This window comes from Pleurodeles waltl, chromosome 3_1 (assembly GCF_031143425.1).
Source record: "Pleurodeles waltl isolate 20211129_DDA chromosome 3_1, aPleWal1.hap1.20221129, whole genome shotgun sequence".
Taxonomy (NCBI): domain Eukaryota; kingdom Metazoa; phylum Chordata; class Amphibia; order Caudata; family Salamandridae; genus Pleurodeles; species Pleurodeles waltl.
Window position 1 is genome coordinate 1371535895 of NC_090440.1, and position 25101 is coordinate 1371560995.

Consider the following 25101-nt stretch of genomic DNA (forward strand, 5'->3'; position numbering starts at 1 on the left):
GTCGTAAACGGGTAATTCCCTCAAACGCTCCCTCCTGGTCCCTAATTTGACCGTAACATTTTCCTCGCTAGGCTTGTACAGGCACCTTTTGATCCATATATCGGAATGTGATAAGGGAGGATTCCACAAAAGGTGTCTACCACCTGTTCCAGCAGCCAGTTAAAATATGTCTGTTATGAACATGTGAAGAAAAATGTGGGAATGGGAGAAACACCAGAGGTACTGGTACAGAATGGCAGCATGGGCAGCCTGATAATGTCTCAGAACCACTGCTGCTGGTTCTCTTAACAAAGACGAATAAGCAATATGAAACTACTATGGGCAAAGATGTATGCAACAGTGTACCAAACACTGGCATTCTCAGTTTACCTTTTAGTCAGCGAGGAAGTGCTATGACTAGCCCTGGACTTGCCAGGAATCTGACTAGGAGCGGAGTATGCTGAAGAGAGGAATATGTGCAGCCTGAGGTGGAGAGGAAGCAGTATGCCAGTGGTAAAATGTTTGTTGCAGCCTCAGCCAGAATGCCTGCGTACTGATGCCACTGAGGTACTGCAGAGTTGTAAAGAGGCAGCACATGGACATCGATTCTGCGAGCTGATCAAGAGGCTGAAAAAGAAATTGAAGTCTGTAAGTTGGGTAAGATGGGGACCCAAAGGAGCCATAGTGGGTTAAGATCAATGAAGGGCTGGTGAGACAGGGAACCAAAAAGGAGTAAAAATAAGAAACAGATTGTGTGATGAACAGGAATTAAGACAATCAAAAGCAGTGAAAGAAAGCCACAACAAATAGTGGGAAATGTTGCCAGGCCCCACTGAGTGAGTGTGTGTATCTTTCATAGTTGCTACTCATGAGGTCATGGATGTCCTAACCCCAGCCCAGAAGTGCCTATAGATCTGATCTCATTTTCACATTCCCATCCTTCACATTTTCCAATCCTGACCTTTATTGAACTTAAGTGGTTGTAAATCCTGCATGATGCTGTGAAAATGCTGCTATTAAGTGTTTTCTTGCTATTTCTAACACCTATAAGCTTGTTTCCAGTATAAATTCTCTCTTGATAAGTAGTATTCCTGGTCGCAGTTACCACTGTTTAGGAAGAGTAAGTGATCTGTAAGCTTTATTATTCAATTAACCCTTTGTGCTGATGCAAAAAAAAATAATTCTACATCACACATACTCTCGTTTCTAGCCAAAGGCGGTATTGCCTTATTTTTTAAAAGCAATTCTTTGTTTGGATTTTGATACCCATAGCAGATAATACATTGTGACACATCATTAGTACTGACGTCTGTGAACCTGCCAACAAATGTTGAACCTTTCCTTATTCATAGGGTAATCTACAGTATGTAGTAGGTTTCTTACTGTACATATGAACTTTACCTGATTTACACTCCCCTCTCAAGATACTACTGGCATGGCCCTCAGTCCATCGGTGCCAGGAAATCTTGTCACCTGGGAAAGTTAATATGCCTGGTATTATGAATCTACATGTGGGATTCTAAGCTGTGGTGCAGACATGGAGTTGATAATGTTTCATTCTCATTAGTGCCCCTCACCATACAGCCGTTTGCATCAGTGGTTATGCCATGCAAGAAATATATATCACTCGCCACCAGAATCAAGTATATAATTGTATTTTGCTCCACATAGACAATTACTGGTGTGCTCACTTGCCAACTGCTTTATGTCTTCAGTGTTAGGGGACTCCAGTTATCTATCATTTTCTCCTCTCTTCAGTTAACCAGTGTTCATAAGATATGTTAGCATCTTGGGTACACAAATCAAGTAGTAGTCTTGAATGCACAATCTGGTGGATGATAGTGGCATGGGTAGGTTTTCAAACATTTCCATTTGACTTAATTACTAGAGGGAAAAGTGAAAGAGAGAATTAAAGACAACAGTGCAGGAAGGATTTACTCATGAGCCATTACTCTGAGTACTATGCCATCTGAGTACAGGGAATACTTAGCTGTGCCTAGAGAAAAGATAATCGTGTATACCCCTGATTTCATCAGAGGCTTAGATAGCCACAGCCAAGTGTTTGAGAATAAGCATGAAAAACAGAGGTGATAGTGGACAGCTGTTACTCATCCCGCAGTTGATAGCACTTGGTCGGGACATTAACCCACTGCAATGAACCTTTGCTGTCTTGGCATTATACAGCCATTTTACCTCAGGGCTGAAATCCTTGACCAACTAAGCCCTCTTGCTTATGAAAGAAGAATCCCTAACTCCACCTGGTCAAAGGCTTTTTTCAGCACCAACTCAATACCCAAAACATGGTCTGAATGGTCCTCAGTCTGGCAAAGACGGTTCAATAGTAACCTTAAGTGATCTCTGGAAGACCTCCTGTATACGTGAGAATCATATGTGAATGAGGGTATCCTGTTGCACAATCTGATGATAAGAATTTTGGTGAAAATGTTTTCGATTGTCATTTATAAGCAAAATATAGCTTCCGCACTTTAGAGTGTTTTTCCCCTCTTTCGGACAGTGTTAAAATAACCTTTTTTGATAATGGCACAAGTGTCCCCTAAAGTTTCTGCCTCATTTAAGGAGGCGTGTGACATCGAGGCAAGTAGTCCTTTGCCAATTTGATAAAGTGCTAGAAGAAAGCCATAATCCATTGTGGATTTGCAAGTGTGTAAGTTTGATATGACACATGAAATCTCTTTAGTAGTGAGCTTGCCTTCTGGGGAGAGCCATACAGTCCTATAGGTTTGACAGCTTAAGGCAGGACAGAAAGGCTTTGGAGCTTAGCATGTTCACAACTGCAATGAGACGTAGCATGTTCCGAACTGCAGTGGGACTCATAGAAGATGGGGAAAGGCCTCAGATCTCCATGGGATGAGCCCATAGGCCTCCATTGTCCATTTGAACAACTGTCATTGCCGTTTAGCTCTCCCATTGATGAAGGTGGAGCCCCCGGAGCCTTCCTGCCTTTTTTCCAGATTCATAGTGTCCCTGCGTCAGCTTCTTCATGGTCTGCAACACCAGGGGAGCAAGTAATTTATCCTGGGGACCAACGGATGGCCCTACTAATTAAACATATTTGCTTAGTGGGTCCAAAAACTCCAATTCCCTGCTGCCACTGTTCTAAAGAAAAGTCTTCACCACATTAATGCCCTGCTCTGTACTCCCACTCGTCTTTAGCTTGCTAGTCCTTACTTCTAGTAATGCACACGTGGAGAGCTGGTTGGGGCCTGGTTTGTGAGATGCTAGAGATTACATCCAGCATTACAGTATGCACAAGTGGCCACCAAAAGGCTGAATTACCCCTTATTCAACCGACAGTGGTGTGGTAAACTGTAGAGCAAGTCAGTAGTTCACTATTACGCTTCCTGGGGCCGTTTTCCCTTACAGTTAGATTACCCGGTCACACCAACATGTTTTCAGCAAGGAACTATTTGGTGATTGTAATGACATACCAGTGTTCTGATGAGGCCTTGATCCTCAGGAATGAGTGAATGGGATGTCCATAGTCCTCGAATGCTGTTATGAGCCACTGCTCTTCTGAGTCCGGTGTTCAACTTCTCCTCCCACAGCCACAGTACTATATAGCTCTGTGCTCTTGCTATGGAAGGCAGCACTAGTGCTGACTCGGAACACAGGAACATAGGAAAACTCACACTGTCCATGCCTCCACAGCTGAACCTGATTATCTAATTGCTGCATGGAAAGGTCCTACGCTGATGAACTAGGTACAGAGTCACAACGAGCATAGTGATTGGAAGGGATCTAAAAGGGACTGAGCAGGAGGTGCTGCATACGATGACAATGTGAGGAACAGGGATGGACTCCATAGGAACTTCAGGTGCAGTACTGGTTTCCCACATCTCACACACAGCAAAATCAGAGGGCAGCCACCTCGAGTGTGGCCAAGGTCTGCGTATATAATTTCATGTTAAAAAGCTCATAAAGTTAGTTTTTTTTACCCACAACATATTCCTTCTCTACCAGAAAAATCCCTAACACATATTAGATGGATCATCGTGCTCTGTGTGAACCAAATCAATACTTTACAAAAGCCATAACACCCTTTTTTGTATTTCAAACTTGAAGGTCGATTGAGAGATGCATTCTGATATGATGTGCCAAAGCTAAACGTGTACCCGGTGTGTCACACCTTGGGCATAATCAACTTTGGGAAATGGTGCAGAATGACATTCCCAGGAACCATTCCACTGACAGATATTTGCAAAGCTCCCACATGATCTTCTTTCCATATACTGACCAAACACTAATATGTAGATATTCACACCAGACAAGAGACGTTAGTTGGTCAGTTTGTGCTAAAAACTGTTCTAGACTTGTTTCACCTTTGTTCACAAACCATTGAGTTAGTGATTTACGTACTGCTTTTCAGTCTATGCACAATATATGATGTACAGTTATGCATGCGGTAAACGTGAGTCGCTACTTATTGTATTACTTTGATTACAGCTTATAGTTCTGTAGATGCACGTGCGCCCTACCAACCTCTCTGGATGTACGCATGGTATATAGTAGTCTGGACACATTTTGTGCATTCTCACTAAGTTTGGCAATATTTCTGTAGAGCACACGGTTTCCCTTTCCTTCAACAAACATACACTTAACTCTTTGTTGAAAAACACAACCTGAGGTGAGTCCGTGTCCTAATGTATTGTGAGTTACAGGGAGGCTACACAAGTCACCTCTTAACCAAAACTCCTTTGACGAAAAGCAACCTCTAATGTCCAGACCCCAGTTCTAGCAGGCCCAAGTGTGAACTACATTTGAATCTACAGTACCACAAGTTTCTGAGTGTTACAGGTGTGGTAATGTTTTTCTTATTGCTTTCTACCAATGAAGTCAGTACTCTTCAGAGGGCTGCAGCATCTGATTGGACAACACATTACCTGTCGATTGGTCATTCCAATTGGTAGTTGAAACATAGAAATAAAAAAGGACTGGCAGGCCCGCTCAATCGTCAGTATACTTAGATCCTTCATATTAAAATGTCTCAGTAGAGCCAAATTATTTTGTAATGCAGCCTGTGAGATTTTGGATGACCATTAAGTTAATGTCTTTACCATGGTATGGTCAAGAAGTCACTGACAGTGACATTGAAGATCCTGGCCAGTCACCATAATTGAGATGTCAGTGATGCCAGAGATTTGGTCTGTCTTTAAATGCAGCCACAATTAAGTTAAGGGATATCTGGGATGTTTCCTGGCCTCAGCAGGGGATGCTTGGCCACCCCCTAGAGTTCCTTTTCTGTATTAAAGGTAAACTGGGCTTTTGCTGAATTTAAGACACCCGAAGAGATTTAGCATCATTCATCTTGTTGATCTCCATGGAAATTGTATTTTTGAAATCCATTTGTGTAGACTAATATGGCCAAATGCAAACAAGAAGCTTGTCACAAAAAAGTTAATTCCAACTTTAGAGAAAGACAGGAGTTCTATGAGGCCATGGGCCTCATTTTTGGGCAGTCCAACTGCAGTGGCGAGCTTGGGGCCCTGCGTAGCCTGAAGGTGCCCCTTCGGGTTCCGTGCAGGCGCAAGGGGCACCCATGGATCCATTGCTGAATCTGGTGCCAGGCATACCACCTCGACCTTCCCCAGTGCTAGTTCGGACGTCGATGCTCCCAATGTTGTCCAGGCGGCACCGCCCCCATCCTCATTGCCAACTCATAGATGGAGCCGGATGGGTCGTATGACGCCGACTCTGGCACCGGCAGGCGTCTTGCTCCCTTTGTTGGATCCTAAGTCTTATTCCTGTGGGCTAGGTTACGGTGAGGCTAGGGAGTTCTCGCTGGACCCTTTAAAATAGCAGCTCCAAGACTCCATGGACTGGCATATGGACCTGGGTGAAGTCAATGGACTGGATATCTCCCAGAAACTAGCATGCTCTCTCCCCATACTGTGGCTTTGGAGGCAGGAGCTTCATATTCAGTGGTGGTGCGGAGAGCAGCCGAGGTCCTGGACCTTGAGCTGCCTAGGTGGCATTCGGTACTAACGTCCTGACAGCGGTGCTTCAGCCTGGGGCATCGTTCTCTGAACCCCTGTTCACATTTAATGAAGCCCTTACGGATGTCCTACTGTGTACCTGTTCCAAACCTAGCACAGGGGCTCCTATGATCAGGACAATTGCCCGCTGCCATTGCCCTACATTGGGTAAGGGTTTATGGGCACAACCCCCCACCCCTAAGAGCTTGGTTATCCAAACCTCCACCTCCCAAGGTGCGTTCCATTCCACACCCCCAGATAGGAAATTCAAGAGTCTGGACTCACTTAGGAAGAAGACCTTTTCTTCTCCCAGCCTGGCATCGTGGTCCGTGAGCACTGCATTCTTTTTGGGTCATTATTCCTATTCACTGTGCAATATTTTGCGCAAGTGCTGCCACAGGTCCCGGAGCAGGCCCAGGCTGTACTTGCCCAAGTTGCTGATGGGAGAGACTCAGCAAAGTTCACAACCCGATGTGGTTTGGACACGACCGACTCACAGGGCAGAGTGGTTGCCTCGAAAGTGGCTTTGAGATGCCATGCCTGGTTGAGGACCTCTGGCTTTTTGGGGGATGTCCAAGCTAATTTTATGGACATGCTATTTGATGGCATGTGTCTCTTCAGAGAGAAAGCAGACACTGTGCTCAAGCGTTTCAACGATTCTCGTGCTATGGCCAGGCCACGTCTGATTTCCCCCCCCCCCCCCCCCCGCCCCCCTCCACCCCCCCCACCCCCCGCTACCGCGCCATGCATGTTACTCAGCCTTGCATGGCTGGGGACTTGGGATCCACTTTCCTCGTGGATCAGGATGTGAGCAGTCTGGCCCGTATACCGCCCCCCCTCCCTCTCCGCCACCCCCTTAAAGCCAGGCATTCCTAGTCTGACCCTTCCCCACCAGAGACCACTGCAAGGCAGATTCCGCCATCACCTGCTCTGCTGGGAGCCCATCACATCAGGCAGGTGGGTTTTGCAAATAGTCTGAAGGGATGGCTCCTCCCCCTTTGAGGCTAATCCTCCATCCATGCCACCATCCAACAATTGGATGACAGCTGATCACTTGGCACTTCTCTGAGGGGGCGTTACGGCTCTTTTGGCCAGAGAAGGGTCCCTATGCCAGAAGTAGGTTGTGGTTGTTAGTCCCGCTATTTTATGGTGCCCATAGAAGGGGCAAGGGTCTCCTTCCTATCCTGGACCTTAGGTCCTTTAATCTCTTTCTTAAGGAGTTCAAAATGCTCACTCAGGCTAAAATTCTATCTGCCCTGGACCTAGGAGACTGTATCGTAGCTTTGGGTTTGCAGGATGCATACCTTCATATTCCCATCCTGCCTGCCCACAGACATTACTTGCGGTTCACAGTAGACCACAAGCACTTTCCGTTCACTGTGCTCCCCTTTCATCTTACCAGTGCCCCATGTGTGTTCACCGAGGTGAGGACGGTGGTCGCAGCTGATCTGCGCAGATCAGTGGTTCCATTCTTCCCCTATCTTGATGACTGACTGTTGAAGGCAGGCTCATCCCAGGCTGTCCTCTCCGACCTCCGGTGGACCTCCTGCATTCACTGGGGTTCACTATAAACATGCCAAAGTCACACCTGACGTCCTCTCAGATGCTCCCTTTCATCTGAGCTGTTTTGGACACAGTGCAGTTCAGGCTTATTGTCCCCAGCAGTGAGGACAGGCAATGATACAGATGTTTCAGCCTGGCCTCATGGCCTCTTGCTGGTGACGCATGCCAGATGGAACTTGCAGGCTCTGCAGTGGGACCTAAAGTTCCAGAGGGTACAGCATCAGTGGAATCTCTCTAATATGGTACACACCTCAGAGGGAACTGCAAGAGATCTGCAGTGGTGGCTAAGGAACTGTGATTGGGTCAGAGGCAGATCCCTCTCCCTTCCCCACACAGATCTGACAATAGTGACAGATGTGTCACTCCTGGGATTGGGTGGCCACCTGGGAGAGGCAGAGGTCAGAGGCATCTGGTCTCTGGTAAAGTCCAGGCTCCACATTAACCTGTTGGAACTCTGGACGATCAGACTAGCATTAAAAGCATTTCTTCCTTCTCTCAAAGGCAAGGAAGTGCAAATGTTCACGGACAACACAACCGCCATGTGGTACTGCAAAAAGCAAGGCTGGGTGGGGTCGTAGACCCTTTGTCAAGAGGCTTTACGCCTCTGGACATGGTGAAACAGCAAGGTATTTCCCTGGTGGTTCACCATCTTTCAGGCTCTCTGAACACCAGAGCGGACAAACTCAGCTGTCAATGCATAGTCAATCACGAATGACGTCTCCATCCGGAGATCCGGAGGTGGCACAAGATCTCTTTCAGCAGTGGGGAGAGCCTTGATTAGATCTGTTTGCTTCCGCAGAGAACATGCAATGTCAGCAGTATTGTGCATTAGAGTTTCCAAGGTGGCAAGCACTCAGTGACGCTTTTCATCTCCAGTGGAACTCAGGCCTCCTGTAGACCTTTCCATCTATACCACTTCTGTCAAGAGTTCTCAAGAAGATCAGTAATGACTGGGCCCAAGTAATCCTTGTGGCTCCGGACTGGGCAGGAATAGTTTGGTATCCTGAGCTATTGAGCTTGGCCATCGATCCTCAGGAGGATCTTATGTCTAAGCAACAGGGGAGTGTTCTCCACCCAAACCTGCCCAGTCTCTTCCTTATTGCGTGGAGATTGGGCAGTGGCAGTTGACAGCTTTTGTCCTTCCTCCCGAAGTCGGAGACGTTATCTTGACAGCCAGGCGTCCTGCCTGTTGAAATAAGTTTGTGGCATGGTGCACAGACAAGTCTGTTGACCCTCTCTCTGCCCCTCTTTCCGAGGTTCTGTTGTTTATCCATTATTTGGCCCAGCAGGGCTCTGCTATTGACAAGCTCAAGGGTTATTTGTCTGCTATCTATGCCTTTTAAGATTTCCTGATTGTAGGAGACTGGCTCAATTTATGATAGAGACTTAAAGGTGAGGTACCTTGTACTGAGCCTAGGCAGCCCCTAGTGATAGTGTAGGAGGTTCTAGATAACCAGAGCTCTCAAAGGGTGGCTGTGGAGAGCAGCTAAGGCTTATTCAGGAGGGTGTAAAACTGTTGCGAATACCACATAGGTCTGTCAGTGATGTACACACAGGAATGAACCCCACCAGTGTTAGAAAAATAATGTATTATTTACTATAAACAAAACTCTAACTTTGGTATATCTCCTAACCGCAGATATGAACGTACAAAAATATACTTAGAAGCAGGTAAGTAAAAGCATAAAATAACATGGGTCCCTATGAGGGGGCCAAACCATATATTAAAAAAAAAAACATAGAATGCTAAAATCACTGCCAAACGAAACTACCACCCAAGGGCCCTTAGGACAGGGGAAGTACTAAAACACCATAGGAAAGTAAGATAGGATTCCGCAGGTGCCCGTGTGCAGAGTTGTAACCCCAGGTCAGTGTCCATAAGATAACATAGGGAAGTCGCAGTTGCAGTTTTTGAGTTTTAGGACCCTTCCCAAAGGACTTTGAGGAAACCCATTGGAACAAGGGAGATTCAAGAGTGCCCCCACCCATTGATTCCCAAGAGAGGTGGAGAACCTACACTAGGGAGCCCAGGTGCTTAGGGATGAAGTAGTGTTGGAACCTCCTGTTGAGGTCTGTGGGGGACCTCAGGTGTCCAGCTGCTATCGTGAATCGTGTACCAGGTCAGTGGAACCAAAAGAAGAGGAGTTAAGGAAAGAGGGGACAGTGCCCACACCACCCAGGGGTGCCACGACGGTGCAGTGGGCAATGCTTACTTTTGTTGCTGATGCTTTCTTGTCGGATGTTGGTCAAAGAAGTGCAGCTGTAGAATCCACGCAATGAAGGTAGATCCCAGGAGTTGTCCACGAGCTGTCCCACGTCAGTCGTCGAATTGCAGGGGAGTCAGTCAGCAGGGCCACCAACAAGCCTTGGCAAATGCAAGAAAGCGTTGCACAGAGTGCTGCAGAATTTAGGGGACCAGCGATGTCAAGGAGGCTCTACCTTTGCAGGTAAACCAAGGCCAGTCCTGAGCAAGCAGGAATCGATGGTGCCCCCCAGCAGGACCCTCTGCCAGCAGGCCCAGGGAGGCCTTGGCAGTACAGCATAGAGGGATGCCCACGTTTCAGGAGTTGCAGGGAGGAAGTCGTTTTTGGAGCTGTGTAGTCTGAAGGCTGGCGCTTCTTGAAGCTAGGAGGTCTCTGGACTGGAGAGCCAACACACCTTGGCAACGACAAACAGATGCAGTACACAGGGGTTCTGACCAAGCCGCTACCACGGAGGTCCACGGACTTCTCAGTTGCAAAGAAGACATATCAGACCTCTGGGGAGCCACAGAACCACCACCTGTGTTGTAGAGCAGAGTCCATGGGACAGCACAATCCATAAACCGGTCATCGACGTTGATGTGCCTGCAGATGCAGAGGAGTAACTCCTTCTCTCCAATGGAGGTTACTTCTTGCTGTCATAAATGCTTACAGGGCTGTTGGAGAAGTCTTGCTGAACTTGGACACAAAGTTGCAGTAAGAGCCCTCCTACTGGTTACAGTCTTGCTGTAAGTCCCAGCGAACACCAGCAGTGGTTCCTGTGTCCAGGTTGCAGAAGTGTTGTGCAGAGGAGACTTTCGGATGGATCTTGAAGCCTTGCAGAGGAATCTTGGGCCCCATCCTCAGGAGATCCCTTAAGTAACCCAGGAAGGGAGTTGGGCACTTTCTTCAATGACCCACTGTAGGAAGCTGGCCTGGTGTGTGGTGGGTACCTAAGGTACTTATACCAGGTCCAGGTATCCCCTATTAGTGTAGGTCAGGCAGTGTCTAGAAACCACGCTCTCTATAGGTAGCTGTGGCTGAGCAGCCAAGGCTTACCTGGAAGACATGCAAAGCTCGTGCAATACCACTGTAGTCACACAGCACTTAAAACACATGAAAGAAAACTCAGTGTTCCAAAAATAAAGGTACTTTATTTTAGTGACACAATACCAAAAGTACTAGTGCGGCAACCCTCCAATAGGAGGTAAGTGACACACTAAATATATACACTAGTTACCAGAAATAGGCATAGAATGTGATAGAAAACAGTGCAAATGCAATTAGACAATACTGATCCTAGGGGGAGCCCAAACCATATACTAAAAAATGGAATGCCAACACAGGACCCCCTCCTAGGTAAGTGGAATGTGTATAGGGGAAGTGGGGGTGATAGGAAACTCCAAAGGTAAGCACCACAGTGCCCTAACGACCAGGAGAAAAGGAGTAAGTTAGTAGATTTTCCCCAAACCACCCAAAAGGAAGGAAAAGAAGAAAATACAACACCCAGACAAGACTGCAAGTAACCAGTGGTGGATTCCTGAAGAGGAAGACCTGTGAAAGAAGGGGACCAAGTCCAGAAGTCACAGAAGAGTCCAGGAGGAGTAGAGATGCTACTACCCACCCTGCTGTGGATTCAGGAGTTTGTCGATGGTGATGTGAAGAAGGTCAGCACTGCAGCCCTGGAGTCGGTGAAGAGTTCCTGAAGGATGCTGACGACGTCCCACGCTGGAAGAAGAATTGCTGTCAAGTTCTTATGCAAGGATTCCACCAACAAGCCTTGGCAAATGTTGCGTTTGGCGGAAAGTGGAGCTGCTGGGGACCAGCAAGGTCCAGGAGGACTCAACCCGGGAGGGGAGTCACAGGAGACCCTCAGTGACACAGAGCCCACAGGAGCAGTGGCAGCACCCACAGGAGTCCCACAAGAAATGCTGGGGGCTGGAGCTACACTTAGCATGAAGATCTCTTGGAGGAGATGCAAACAAGCCTTGAAAGCTTCAAGAGACGCAGTGCATGGGGAACAGTCCTGCGTGGAAAGGCAAGGGCTTACCTCCACCAAAGTTGGACAGCCGGCAGAGAGGACCAAGAGGACTACTCCAGACTACCACCTGTAATGCAGGATCCACGCATCTCAGGATGAGAGGAGAGCCACGCAGCTAGTCGTCGTTGCAGTAGGTGCCTGCGGATGCAGGGGAGTGACTCCTTCACTCCAAGGGAGATTCCTTCTCCCTTCTCGTGCAAACTGAAGACTTTCCGTCCTCAGAGGATGCACAGCCAGTGAAATGTTGCATAAGCTGGAAGGAGCTGTGGAAACAATGTTGCAAGAAGCGTCTTCTTTGCGGATGCAGATTGTTGGTTCCTGGAGGGTCCAGTTGCCAGAAGCCGAAGTAAGGTTGCAGAGGAGTCCTGCTGTAATCTTACAAGCCGAATCTGAGGGCCCACCCAAGAGAGAGACCCTAAATAGCACTGAAAGTGGGATTGGTCAACTAGCCAGGTGAGCACCTACCAGGAGGGGGGGCTCTGATGTCTCCTGCCTGGCCACTCAGGTACTCTGAAAGGTGTCTGCCAACCTTGGATTCAAGATGGCAGAATCCAGGGACCCTCTGGAGGAGCTCTGGGCACGACATCTGGGGTGGTGATGGACAGGGGAGTGGTCACTCCCCTTTCGATTGTTGGGTTTCTCACCAGAGCAGGGGCTTGAGGTCGCTGAACCGGTGTAGGCTGGCCTATGCACGGAGGACACCAAATGTGCCCTTCAAAGCATGCCTTTGGCTTGGGGAAGGCTACCCCTCCAAAGCCTTGTAACACCTGCTTCCAAAGGGAGAGGGTAGTACCCCCCCCACTCCCAAAGGAAATCCTTTGTTCTGCCTTCCTGGGCTTGAGGTGTTCAAGCAGCAGGAGGGCAGAAACCTGTCTGAGGGGTGGCAGCAGTTTGGGCTGCCTGCAAAACCCTGGAAGACTGTTAGGAGCAATGCTGGGGGTCCTCTAAGGAGTCCCCAGAGTACATGGAATCATACTTCCAATACTGTCAACAGTATTAGAGTATGATTCTGACATGTTTGATACCAAACATGCCTAGGTTTGGAGTTACCATTATGTAGCTGGAGATAGGTAGAGACCTATGTCTAGTACATGCATAAAATGGCGTCCCTGAACTCAAGAACTCCATGAAAATGGCACTGGAGTACGTGGGGCAACACAGCTAGTGCAGTGGTGCCCTCACACACACACATGCTTGCACCCTGCCCTCTGGGCTACGAGGGCCTGCCATAGGGTGACTTATAGTGACCTTGTGCAGTGACCTGTAGTGAAAAGGTTGCATGCAATGGCAGGCCTGCAGAACACTTTGCATGGGCTCCCCATGGATGGCATAATACATGCTACAACCCATGGGGGTCCCGTGGTACCTCAATGCCCTGGGTACCTTATACTAGGGACTTACATGGGGGCTCCAGTATACCAAATGTGGGGGTGAAAATGGTACAAGTTAGAAGGGGAGAGAGCATAATTACTGGGTTCCTGGTAGGCAGGATCCCTGTGAACACAGCCAAACACACTGACAACAGGCAGAAAATGTTGGTAACCATGCCAAGAAAGAGGGTACTTTCCTACACCCGACTTATCGGGGGGAGTGGGGTGGGGAGGAAAGGGGTGTTCAGGAACATCACCCAGCTGGATAAACCAATCAAATGGTCCCAGGGGTCTCTACTCATCTTATTTACAAGCTAGCGGAATCAAGTGACCACCTGACAGAGCTCCTAGGGGAGAAGCAAGACAGGGTATGGTCACTTCCCTGTCCTTCATGTGGTTTCGTGCCAGAGCAGGAGTCAGGGCTCCTGCAGTGGAGTAAACCGGTTTATGCAAGGAGGGCACCAAATGTGCTGTTCAAAGCAGTCTGGTGGTGCTCAGAGGCACCTCACCCCAGCCAGTGACACCTATTTCTGTGGGAGAGGTGGTCCCACCTCTCCTCTACGAGAAAAACTTTGTTCTACCTTCCCCTTTCTGAGTTAGGCTCAGCAGCAGGAGAGCAGAAAAGTGCCTGGGGTCAGTAGCAGAACGGGCTGGCATGCAGACCCTGCAAGCCTGTACAGGCAGAAATGGTGGATCTCCTAGGGAACCTCCAGAGTGCATGGTATCATGCAACTAGCATTGTAGTTGGTGTAGTTGCATGATTCCAACATGTTTGATACCAAACATGCCTAGGTTCGGTGAAGGCATTATGTAGTTGGACGTCTCGTGTTGACCAGTCTCCTCTACATAACTTAAGATGGCTTCCCTGCACTTAAAAAGCCCAGAAAACGGAGTCTGGGGTTTGTAGGGTCACTTTTGCTCATGCAGGGATGCCCTCACACTGAGAACCATGCACCCTGACCTTGGGTTGAAGGGCCTACCTTAGGGGTGACTTATAGGGTCATAGTGCAGTGACTGTGTTATAAGGTAAACCTTATATCTGGGGTGAAAAGTGCATGCACAATTTCACACAGGCTGTAATGGCTGGCCTGTAGTCACAGTTTGCATGGGCCCCCATGGGTGGCACAATACATGCTGCAGCCCTTGGGGGACCCCTGGTGTACCAGTGCCATAAGTACCTAAGTTCAATATACTAGGGCCTTACATAGGGTGCACCAGTATGCCAATTAAGAGGTATAAAAGTTACTTATAAACTAAATTTAGGGGCGAGAACACTGACACTGGTGTCCTGGTTAGCAGGATCCCAGTGAACTACAGTCTAAAGATACTGACACCAGGCAAAAAGTGGGGGCAACTTTGTCAGGAAGGTGCTACTTTCCTACACTGATCAACCTTCTTTGTTTAAGTCTCCTGTTGTTTCTAGGTGTCTCAAAGGGAAAGGGCTTACTCATGATTCCTCCATCCCCATTCATTATGCCTCAATGGGATTTGAATTTGGTTCTGACATCCCTTATGTGCGCTCCTTTTGAGCCTCTCCACAATTGTCCTTTCTGGCTTCTCACTTTGAAGACAGCCTTCCTTGTGGCCATTACATCTGACTGCAGGGTGAGTGAGCTGCAGGCATTGTCATCTAAGCCATCCTACCTTTACTTCTATACTGACAGAGTGGAGCTTCACACTAGGGCCTCTTTCCTGCCAAAAGTGGTCACGCCCTTTCACGTAGGCCAATCTTTCACCTTGCCTACTTTTTATGCCCCCCCCCTCATCGTTCTACGGAAGAGGAGAGACTCCACTGCCTGGACCCAAAAAGAAAAGTGGTGCCGGCATAGAGTGCATAGCCGTAGTCTTACTTTCTGCTGACGAGCACCTGGGTGACTGTTCTCCTGGACTTGATCGGGATCCATTTGAAAATCTTTCTGAACAGGCAGTGTGTGTGGATGCATGGGGATTAGACCGTGTTGACTTGTTGGTTCATTGAGGGTGAGGAGTCTGATGATGCTGCGGTTGCACCTGTGGTCTGGAGTGGGAGTGGGGGTGGGAGTGGGGGTGGGAGTGGGGGTGGGAGTGGGGGTGGGGGTGGGGGTGGGGGTGGGGGTGGGAGGAGTGTAGTTTCGAGCGTTGACTGCCACCAGGAGTCATCCCAGACAGAGTGGGTGGAAACCAGGATGAGGACCTCGCTTTTGTCCAAGTTGAGTTTCAGGCAGCTGACCTTTATCCAGGCGGTGGCTGCCTTCAATTAATTGTTGAAGTTGCTTTTTGCGGTTGTAGGCTCGTTGGTGAGTATAGGAATCAGCTGGGTGTTGTTGGCATAGGAGAATGATTTTGAGTCCTCGGTTTCTGATGATATTTGCGAGCGGGCCCTGCAGATGTTGAAAAGGGTCAGCCTCTGGGAGGAGCCCTGAGGAACTGTAGCTGATCTCTGCCGTTTTTGAGGAGAGTGGTAGGAGCCTGACTGTCCTGGCAGTGAGGAAGGAGCAGATCCATTCTAGGGCTTTGCTGCAGATGCCAGTGTCGTAGAATCTATTGCAGAGGGTGTGGTGGGAGACTGTGTCAAAAGGTGACGGAGAGGTCCAGGAGGATGAGGGCTGCGGTGTCACCTTGTTTGAGGAGTGTACCGATGTCGTCCGTTTTTGCAGATAGGGTGGTCTCGGTTTTGTGGTTGCTTCTGAAACCTGATTGGGAGTGGTCCAGGGTGTGGCTGGTTTCAATGTGGAGGCCGTGCTCGGTTTGGTGAATTCTTTGATCACGGCGAAGAGTTCTTTGTTGTTATGTGCATTGGCGTTCCTGAATGGCCGTTTTCTTTGTGCTTCTGATGAGGTGGTGGTGTGTGGTGACAGGGGTTTTGAAGGCTATGTGGTCAGCCAAGGACTTGCTGTTCCTCCCTCTGCTCTATGCTGTCTGCAGGTGCGCGTGGACCCTTGGAGGTTGGGGAGAACCAGTTGGCTTTCTTGGGAGGATGCTTGTGGGAGGGTTTCCAGGGAGGAGACCGGGCCAGTGTGTTGGTGCAGTCGGAGATCCATTGGTGAAGATTGCTTGCTAATGTGTTGGTGGCTGGCGGTGGTGTTTGGTGGAGGGCGGTGGCAAGTTGATCTTCAGAGATCTTGTTCCAGCTTCTTCGTAGGTGGCGGTGGGCACGGTGGTGTTCGGTGGGTTTGGTGAAGGAGAAGTGAACGCAATGGTGATTGGTCCAGTGCAGTTCGGAGGTGTGAGAGACAAGTATGTCGTTGCTGGCGGAGAGTGGGGGGTAGAGCATATGTCCTGCTGAGTGGGGTGGCGAAGTGACCAGTTGTTTGAGTCCCAGGGTGGCAAGGTCTCTAATAGGGAAGATGTATTGCAGTTGTGGAGGTTTTCCAGGTGGAAATTGAAGTTGTTGAGGAGCATGTAGTCCGTTGAGGTGAGAGCATGGTGTGCGATGAAGTCAGCTATGGTTTTGGTGAAAGGGAGACCGGGTCCGGGGGACTGTAGATGAGGGAGTTGCGAAGGGTGGTGTTCGGGTTGGTCTGTATCTGTAAATGGAGGGGCTTCATGCTGGGAGAGTGTTCGTCTGCACTATTGGTGAGTCTGAGGGTGTTTCTTTGAACGGTGGCGATGCCTCTTCCTGGTTAGTTGATACGGTCCTAGTGTATGATTTTGTACTCATCAGAAATGGTGGTGGCGATGTATGGGGCTGAGGTGTGGGGTCATCCAGATTTCCGTGAAGAAGGTGACGCCTGGAAAGATAAGCATGTCCCAGATCTCCACCGCATGTTTGAGGGAGAGTGTAGTCGGTGTTCTTTTAGAGCTCTGTGCTTCTGGCGTTTAAAGTTGTGAAAAGAAACATGTCTGTGCGCCAGGGTGGTGCCTACATGGTACACGCAACTTCCTACCCGGAGTATCCGACTGTAGAAAATACCCTCTTTTTGGCATGGTTACCCTCATCTTTTGCCAGCTGCCTTTATGTTTTGACAGGTTTCACTGTGATCTTGTAAACCAGGATCCCAGGAATTGTGCTCTCTCCCTCTAAATTTGGTTGCTTAAGACTTTGCACACCCTACAGTTGGCATACTGGTGTCCCCATGTAAGTCCATAGTATATGGTACTTAGGTGCCCAGAGCGTTGGGGCTCCCGGTGTTCCCTATGCGCTGCAGCATGTATTACACCAACCATGGGAGCCCATGCAAAATGTGTCTGCAGACCTGCCATTGCGCTCTTTGTGAAAAGGTGCATGCACACTTTCACTACAGGTCATAGTAAGTCACCCCTGTGGTAGGCTATCCTAGCCCAGAGGGCTTGGTGCAGGTACCTGAATGTGAGGGCACCCCTGCATGAGCAGAGGTGCTCCTACGAGCTCCAGCTCCATTACACTGGACTTCGTAAGTGCAGGGAAGCCATTTTACCCGTGCACTGGACACAGGTCACTATCTGTGTCCAGCTACATAATTCTAACTCCGAACCTGGGTATGCTCGGTATCAAACTTCTCAGAATTATAGCCCAATACTGCTGCCAAGGGTTGTTTGTTGCTCCTCCTCCAAGGGATCTTCAGGCTCTGTGTAGCCCCGGCCTCCAGCACTTCTTTTGCCTGCTGCTTTAGCGACGCGAGACATTCCTCCAGGTGTGCTGCGTGGACCTCACTCAACTCCTGTGCCTGCTGCCCATGGATCGCCTGTTGAGGCTGCCTCCTCTTCTTGTGTCTTTCCCAGCTGCCAAGGGTCACCCCTAACTCCCCTTTTCGGGTCTAGTCCACTGGCCTTGCTGGTCCTCTTCAGCCTTGAAAACCTTCTTCCGACTCTTGCATTTGCCAATGATTGTTGGTGATTATCCAACACCACTGGCTGACTGCATCATGACCACTGGTGTGGGACATCACTTGCATCACTTCTGGAACTCCTCTTCAGCTCCTGTGCTGTACTGCTGACTTTCTTTGTCCACCGTCGACCTGGTCCTGCATCCACAGAAGGGTGGGTAATGGCTCCTACCACAACCAGACAGTCCAACTCGAACTGGGTTTGGTCCCCTTCCTTTGCAGGACCTCGTCTGTCAGGATCCACCTTTGGGTCCTTCCAGTCTTAGTTGTGTATTGCACAATCCTTTTCCAAAGTCTTCCTGTTTAGTTTGGGGAAAACCAGGTACTTACTTGTCCTCTCCTGGTCGCTGTGGGGAACCCTGGTACTTATCTTTTGGGGTTCCTAGTTCCTCCAGCTCCCTTCTTTTGATTCTGCATCCTTGGGTGGGGGACTGCCTTTCACATTCCACTTTTTTAGTATATGGTTTGGCCCTCCCTAGGGCCCTCACTATCTTCTATTGATTTTACCAATGCCTATTGCTTTCTATGCTGTTTACTGATTGCTAATGTGTATATAATAGTGTGTTTACTTACCACCAGTTGGGGTATTTTCTATACATTATTTTAATATTTGTGTTAGCATAATGAAGTATTTTTATTTTTGTAACACTGTGTGGTTCTTTCATGTGTGTAAGTGCTGTGTGACTATAGTGGTATTACATAAGCTTTACATGTCTCTTGGATACGTCTTGGCTGCTCATCGACAGCTACCTCTAGATAGCCATGGCTTCCTAGACACTGCCTACACTTCAATAGTAGGGCATACCTGGACCTGATATAGAGTAGTAACACCACAGGTGTTCACCACACACCAGGACAGCTTTCTACGCTGACCTAGGATGCTGAACGGATCGACGCCACCTAACGACGCACAGGGGTACTATTTGAGAAAAATCTCTGGATTTAGACTGATGCCTGGGGAAATTCTACGGTAAGGAATCTGCAACTAGATATGGCCTTACCAGATAACGCATTATCGAAGATAAGTAACTTGTCCATCAAGTGGTAGGATGGGGTTGAGATCAAATCACAAAACGGAAGGCTTGTGCAGCGCAAGTTAGTATGTAACCAATTCAAATTCCAAAACTAGTCTTTTTGGTAAGTAAGTGTTCTCATTGGTTAGATAAAGAGGAAAATGAGGACAGGCTTGAATGCTTGCTTATGTTTTTTCTACACCTTGTACTAATTATCATTGAACACTGAAATGGATGAAAACATGTTCCGTTCCATTGCCATGTCACAAAGTTTTAGCTTTTTATGCACTGATACAGTGGACCTATTTTTCGAACTGCAACTGGTCTTCTCTCTACAGTGTAAAAGACCTTCACACTAATAATGTGTCCATTTTAGACTTCACTCACTTCCCTTGTTTCTCTTCACTTTACATTTAGCTTTGAAATGCATTCTCGGTCACACCACCAACCACAGGTTGCCCTCCTTCTGTACACAGCAGCATCAGAGTGCCAAAGATCAGCCTTTAGCAAACACGCTTACGTGGTTGGCAAAAGCCAGACTTAAGCCAACACGCTTTCATGTTTCATAGGCGATTCTCTTTATCCCTCTCATTTTTAGGTCTCACCAACCTGACAGTGTAAGCTGTATGGTTGGAGAAGACCTTTGGTGGATTTACCAAACATTAGAGGCCTTACAGCCCACCCATTGCTTATTTTATTGGTTGGCTTTATCTCCACTCTTATTTATGAGCTTTTTATTCTTTGGCTTTCCTTGTCCCATCTTGTTTGTCCCTCCCCTGGAGCATAGGCTCTTTACCACCCTTTACTTAGCTGACTTTTATCCTTTCACTCTTCACTTTTATGGAGCTCCTTTTTTTTGTTTAAGCATCCCATGATAGTGCATATGTTTTCCTGCTCTCTCCTTTGTGTACTTTTTCCATCCGCATCCTGCCATGTACGGTGTTGCTCCCACCTTCATGTACTTCTTCGCCCATAGCATCCCCTGGCTGCATGCTCTGTGCTGCTTTCCCTGGTGGGCTTTCTCTTTCGAACACCCTGACCCACTCTCATCTTGCCCTCTCCATTGTCTGCTTTTCCCTCAGAAACCACACCACCCATGTGGCCCATGTTTCTGCTCCCACTAGTATGCACCCCTCTGTTCTTTGTTGCTCACTCCCTCTTGTGCTTCCTCGCCTCTTTGTGTTCCACTCTCCCTTGTGCGCTTCAACCCCTGCATGCCCCGCCCCATTTTGAGTTGCTGTCTCTCATGTGGGTGTCCTCCTTGCCAGCTCCTTCCCCCTCCAAACACACTCTCCTTGCATGCTTTGTGTTACTTTGTCCATTACTCATGTGCTTCCCACATGTTTCATGTTGTTCTCTTGCTTGTGTGCTTCCCCTGCTAAGCATCTTCCGTGTTGTTCTCTCCCTGTTGTACTTCACTCAACAGACCCCCTCCGTGGTGCTGTGTTCTCCATGTGCTTCTCCCCCAACAGACCCCTCTACACCCCACAGTCCAGGTTGCTCTGCCTTTGGTTCTTCTGCCCTGCAGAAATCCCCTGACGTTCTCAGTTGTTGCTTCACCTGTCCCCTTTGCATGTTGCTCTCCTGCGTGCCTTTCTCCCTCTGAATAAGACCACCACTCTCCATGTTGCTCTCTTCCTCATGTGTTTTATCCTGCAAACCCCAACCTGCTCTTTCTCTTTCATGTCTCCTCCTTTCAAAGCACTCTACACTACAAGAACCCTCTTCTTCCGTGCTGACTTGTTCTCTCCCATATGTGCTTCCCCCATGCAAAATATACCGTTTCTATCTCCCGAGTGTATTTCCTCTTCACAAACGCCACATCCCAATGCTCTGGGTTGCAAGTTAGTTCCTCGATGCGTTTGACCCCCTGGAAAACACTTCTCAGTCTGCTCTCAATGCTTCTGTCTCTTCCCATGTGCGCCCCCCAACTCCCTGACCTCAGTGTTGCTCACTCCATCTTCTAATTCTCTCTTGAAAATGCCTCACACCATATAGCTCTCTACCTTGTGTCCTTCCCCATCATATTCCTTGCAATCCATGTTGCTCTGTCCTTTGTGTGGTAACATCTCCTACAGTCTGTTACTTTCTCACTCTTGCGATTTTCCCCACGCAACCCTCAAGCAGCATTCCAAAGCCTGTAAGTCTAAAAGGTGAGACCAGTTCACTTTGCCATTGCTGGTTAAGTAACCAATTGGATCAGAAATGTAAAACAACCATTTTAAAATCTGAAGGGACTGCATAGTATAAGGAATACTTTTATCCCTACCTTTACTTATATTGCACTTTGTCTCAGAGTTCTATGACCCCTGGAAAGATTTTAATTTAAGTATTGCTGGCTTCCTAATTTGTTTTTCAATATCCTTTCTCAAAGTTATTCTCACCGTTAAAACAAAATCCTATTAGGAAGTGCGCTCAGACTGTGCCCAAACATTTCTTTTGTTTAATTTGGTTACAGCAGAGTATAAAAGAAAAAAAGGATCGCGAGGGTGATGACAAGGGTAAGAGGCGAGTGTTCCAAAGCATCCTAGGGCCTCAGCGCAGGATCAGCCGCCATGACAGCAGTGCAAGTAAGTGCATAAATGCGTCATCAGCGTCCCTATGCTCTTGTAGAACAGATTCTATTTTTTTTAATGTGAGATGGGCCATGTTAGACTTGGATTGCCACTGCTATTACTCCGGCAATGGCCCATTGTTTCATTTAAAAGACGTATGATGTTCAGTCATTTTCTACTTGAGCACTTAAGTTGATTCCATTCTTTACTCATCACTACCAGCCACAATAAAGAAGACATTGGCCTAATGAGAAAGGCCCTTCACACATGTTATCTTGAAGTCAAAGTGCTGAACCTGTCAAAAGGTCTTACATTTTGTACTACTTTTGCTCAGTCCTTCATGAGGACTGGTCCACATAGTTGCCGATCCATTTTGCAGTGCCATTAAATTTGGCAGAGTCTGTGTACTTCTTAATTAATCATCAAATGTCAGGAACTATAATAATTAAATTTACTCTACTTTTGTCTAGTGCAGTATTTATGGCACATTTGTCCGGCACTTTGGTGTTGGCTGCAAGTGTAGTGAGTGGGCTTTTGTTTGTTTCGATTTTTTTTTTTTCTTTTTTTTTTAATGGCTGTTACTGAAATGTCCTCAAGAATCTTCTTCAACATAAATTTAGAGTGTTTCAGGTAATTTAGCCGTTTCTGCCGACATCATCATTTGACCTGCAGGTCATGAGTTTTACTCACGGCACAGCAAATCCAGACTTTCATCCTTCTCAGCCAAGCAATATTAAATTGGGTAAATAGCAGCACTAGTCATTCCGCTGCTTAAAAGCCACATAAAAAGTTATTGGATTTTTTTTTAGTATTGTTATGGCTGTTATTTATATTGTACTCCTATTATTTATCATACTGTTTTGTGACTAGTCAAGTCAGTCAGAAGTACTTTGTGAATAGGCTAAATGAAGATTATACTTTTTTTTTAACACACACTATCAGATGAATTGCCTGTTTCTCTGTAGCTGTGAGTTTGAGTCTTGATGGTTGTGAGGCATGGGTATTTCATGGCTGGAGGCTATGGTCTTATCAGTGTAATTTGTTGCATATCTTCACAGTTGAGGGCATTTTCCAGGAACTGGGTTCTCTTGTGTATGGTTTCTGTTACATGCTTATCCACTTGCAGATCTTTGGCAGCAAGGTGGTGGAATGGATCCTGAGCTCTGCCTGGATTCTATTTTCTAGGTCACCATTTTCAGTGGACAAACGCTTGAATGACTTGTGGTTCTGTAGGTAGTATACTTGGATTGGAGATGATTACGGTATAGCCAGATGAGCCTAGAACCATGCAGAGACAAATGTGCTGCAGATGTTGGAGCATGGCCAGATTTCTCCAGCTGCTTTACAAACATTGAAATATACTTGAGTTCTTCTGTAGATGTCCTTGGGACAGGTGAGCCACCTTCAGGGTAGACTTAGACTGTGCTGCTGTCCATAGCTAGACACTTTCTGATGTGTTTCTATGGTGCACTCAAATTCTTTCCCTCATATATGGAATTGTTTGATCATGGTGTAGAAGGGTGATGAAAAGCCAATATATCACAACGTCTGGATTACTGAAAGAGATGCTACTTGTGCTTGTGTTTAGTTGGCAGAGCAATGGACATGCATAAACAGCGCCACCCTAAACACACCCCAGCACCTTCGTCCAGCAGCCCAGAGCCTGGGGAGTCTAGCCGGCTGCGCCAGAGTGTTGTTGCCAATGATGGGATGGATGGTGCTCCCTTGTCTTCTGGGTCCATGTCCCCACTTGCTGCAGTGGGCTATGGTTCTACAGATGGAGGGAAGGAGAATGAAACAGGTGGGTGCTGTTCACAAGAGTGAAGTGCTTGGATTAAATTCTTGACTTTTGTTCAGGATCCAGGTCAGGTTATAGATTACTTTCTGCCTCCCTTCTTAACTACAAATTTTTATTTCTAAATCTGTATTATTCCTCTTTCCTTATTCTGCCCATCTACTGCTGTTGATTCCGTTTTTTGATGATCTACTCATCTAGTGTTTATTGTACTTTCCTCTCCTTTGATGCCCTGCACTATTCTCCCTGTTATGTTCGTGTTTGTTGCCCTTTTGTTTTATGGTGGCAGCTCTGGACCTCATTTAATTGTCCAGTTTCTCCGCCATTGCCATCTCTTCCATGACCCACCTGCCTTTGCTTTTTCCATTTCCATTTCCATGTCCTATGTTAGATTCTACTGTGCCCGAATATCCCCCTGGCACCAGATATTCCTTTGCACACCCATGTATTTTACTTCTGTCTGAGATTTGTTTTAGCCACCTAGCTACCTACTTTCCCTCCATCTCTCTCCCATTGTTGGTGCGTTTTTCTCCTTCTCCACCTCTGCTGATTTTTTTATTCTTTTTTTGAATGATGCCTCCTTCCTCGTTTTTTCTCTCTATGATGCCTGCCTATGTTCAGTTGCCTTCTTTGACAGCCAGTGTTAATTCTTTTTCTGTTCTTTCTGACTGCCCCATTTCTATATGGTGGTAATCCTGGCCTCACCCTATCTCTTCTGCCTGTTTCTGCTTTTTATAATAATTTCTTTGTCTTTTACTGTCTGATGCTCACAGCTTTTCATATAATTCCTTTCTTTCGTTGCCTCTTTCTCTCGCTCCATCATTTCCTTTTCTATTTCTTTTTGGTGCCAATATGTCTTGGGTTTTTTTTTGTCTCACTGTTCTTGTTTGTCCTAAGTCCCCTCTTTCTAATTCCCTCATGAGCCCATATTCTCTCTGCTTATGGCAGTGTATTCTCAGTTCCTCTTTTGTCCCATGTGTCCTTTCTCTCAGTTGCAATGTATTAGTTTTTCTTTTTCCCTCCCTTTACTACTCTCCCCCTTTGATATGACAGTCTTCTTTAATGCCTTTTCTTTTGAATTCCTTATTTCAAGGCTTGAAGCAGACAGGGGAGTCCTTGTCATCTGCAGATTCGTTTGATAGCACGCCACGCACTCCAAGCAGCACTTTCTTTGACTTTCCATCTCCTGTGCTGGACCATCTGCAGGAAGAAGACTCTCCTCTGGAAAGGTATATGCAGCAAAATCTGCTAAACATACCATCCACAGTGTCATAGATGTTGCAGTGAAAGATTGGATGGAGAAAAGGAAGGGTTTATTTTAAAGAAGCAGATGAGTGTTCGTCTCGTGGGTTTCAATGCTAAATGACGAGTGTGGGGGAAGGTAGGATATGGAGTATGGGTGTCAGTTTATGAGGAATTGCTGACGCTCTAACCCCCTGGATGTCACATTCTTTGTTTTCGGAATACTACCATGTTTGAGTGTCAGTGGTACAAAAAGCAAAAGTCAAACAAATGATGGAATAATAACATACTTGTATGGTAGGGTAGTGTAATGATATGCGCATAGGTCATCTCACTTGACCTATCCTCCACTGTCCTTTCTGAGCTCTTTTAAAGCTTCAAGATAGACATGCCTGTTTTACAAACTGCCAGCAAAATATAACTAGACTGAGATGGGCTCTGAGGAACATTCAGGGACCTAGAGAACAATTAAAAAAGGATAACGGATTAATGTTGCTCTCGTGGGCGCAGTAGTTCTTTTTGTGGG

At 47.2% G+C, this 25101-nt stretch overlaps 1 protein-coding gene across 4 annotated transcripts in view; it reads left to right on the forward strand.

The window, feature by feature from the left end:
• Positions 1-25101, forward strand: part of ARHGEF12 (Rho guanine nucleotide exchange factor 12) — a 794162-nt gene that overhangs the window by 278807 nt on the left and 490254 nt on the right. For 2 of the 4 annotated variants that reach the window (XM_069224871.1, XM_069224873.1), the window contains 3 exons: positions 21442-21553; positions 23127-23339; positions 24427-24562. In XM_069224871.1, coding sequence (XP_069080972.1) covers positions 21442-21553; positions 23127-23339; positions 24427-24562 — 461 coding nt within the window. The remainder of the gene's footprint in view (positions 1-21441; positions 21554-23126; positions 23340-24426; positions 24563-25101) is intronic. The other 2 variants (XM_069224872.1, XM_069224874.1) reach the window with 1 other exon arrangement.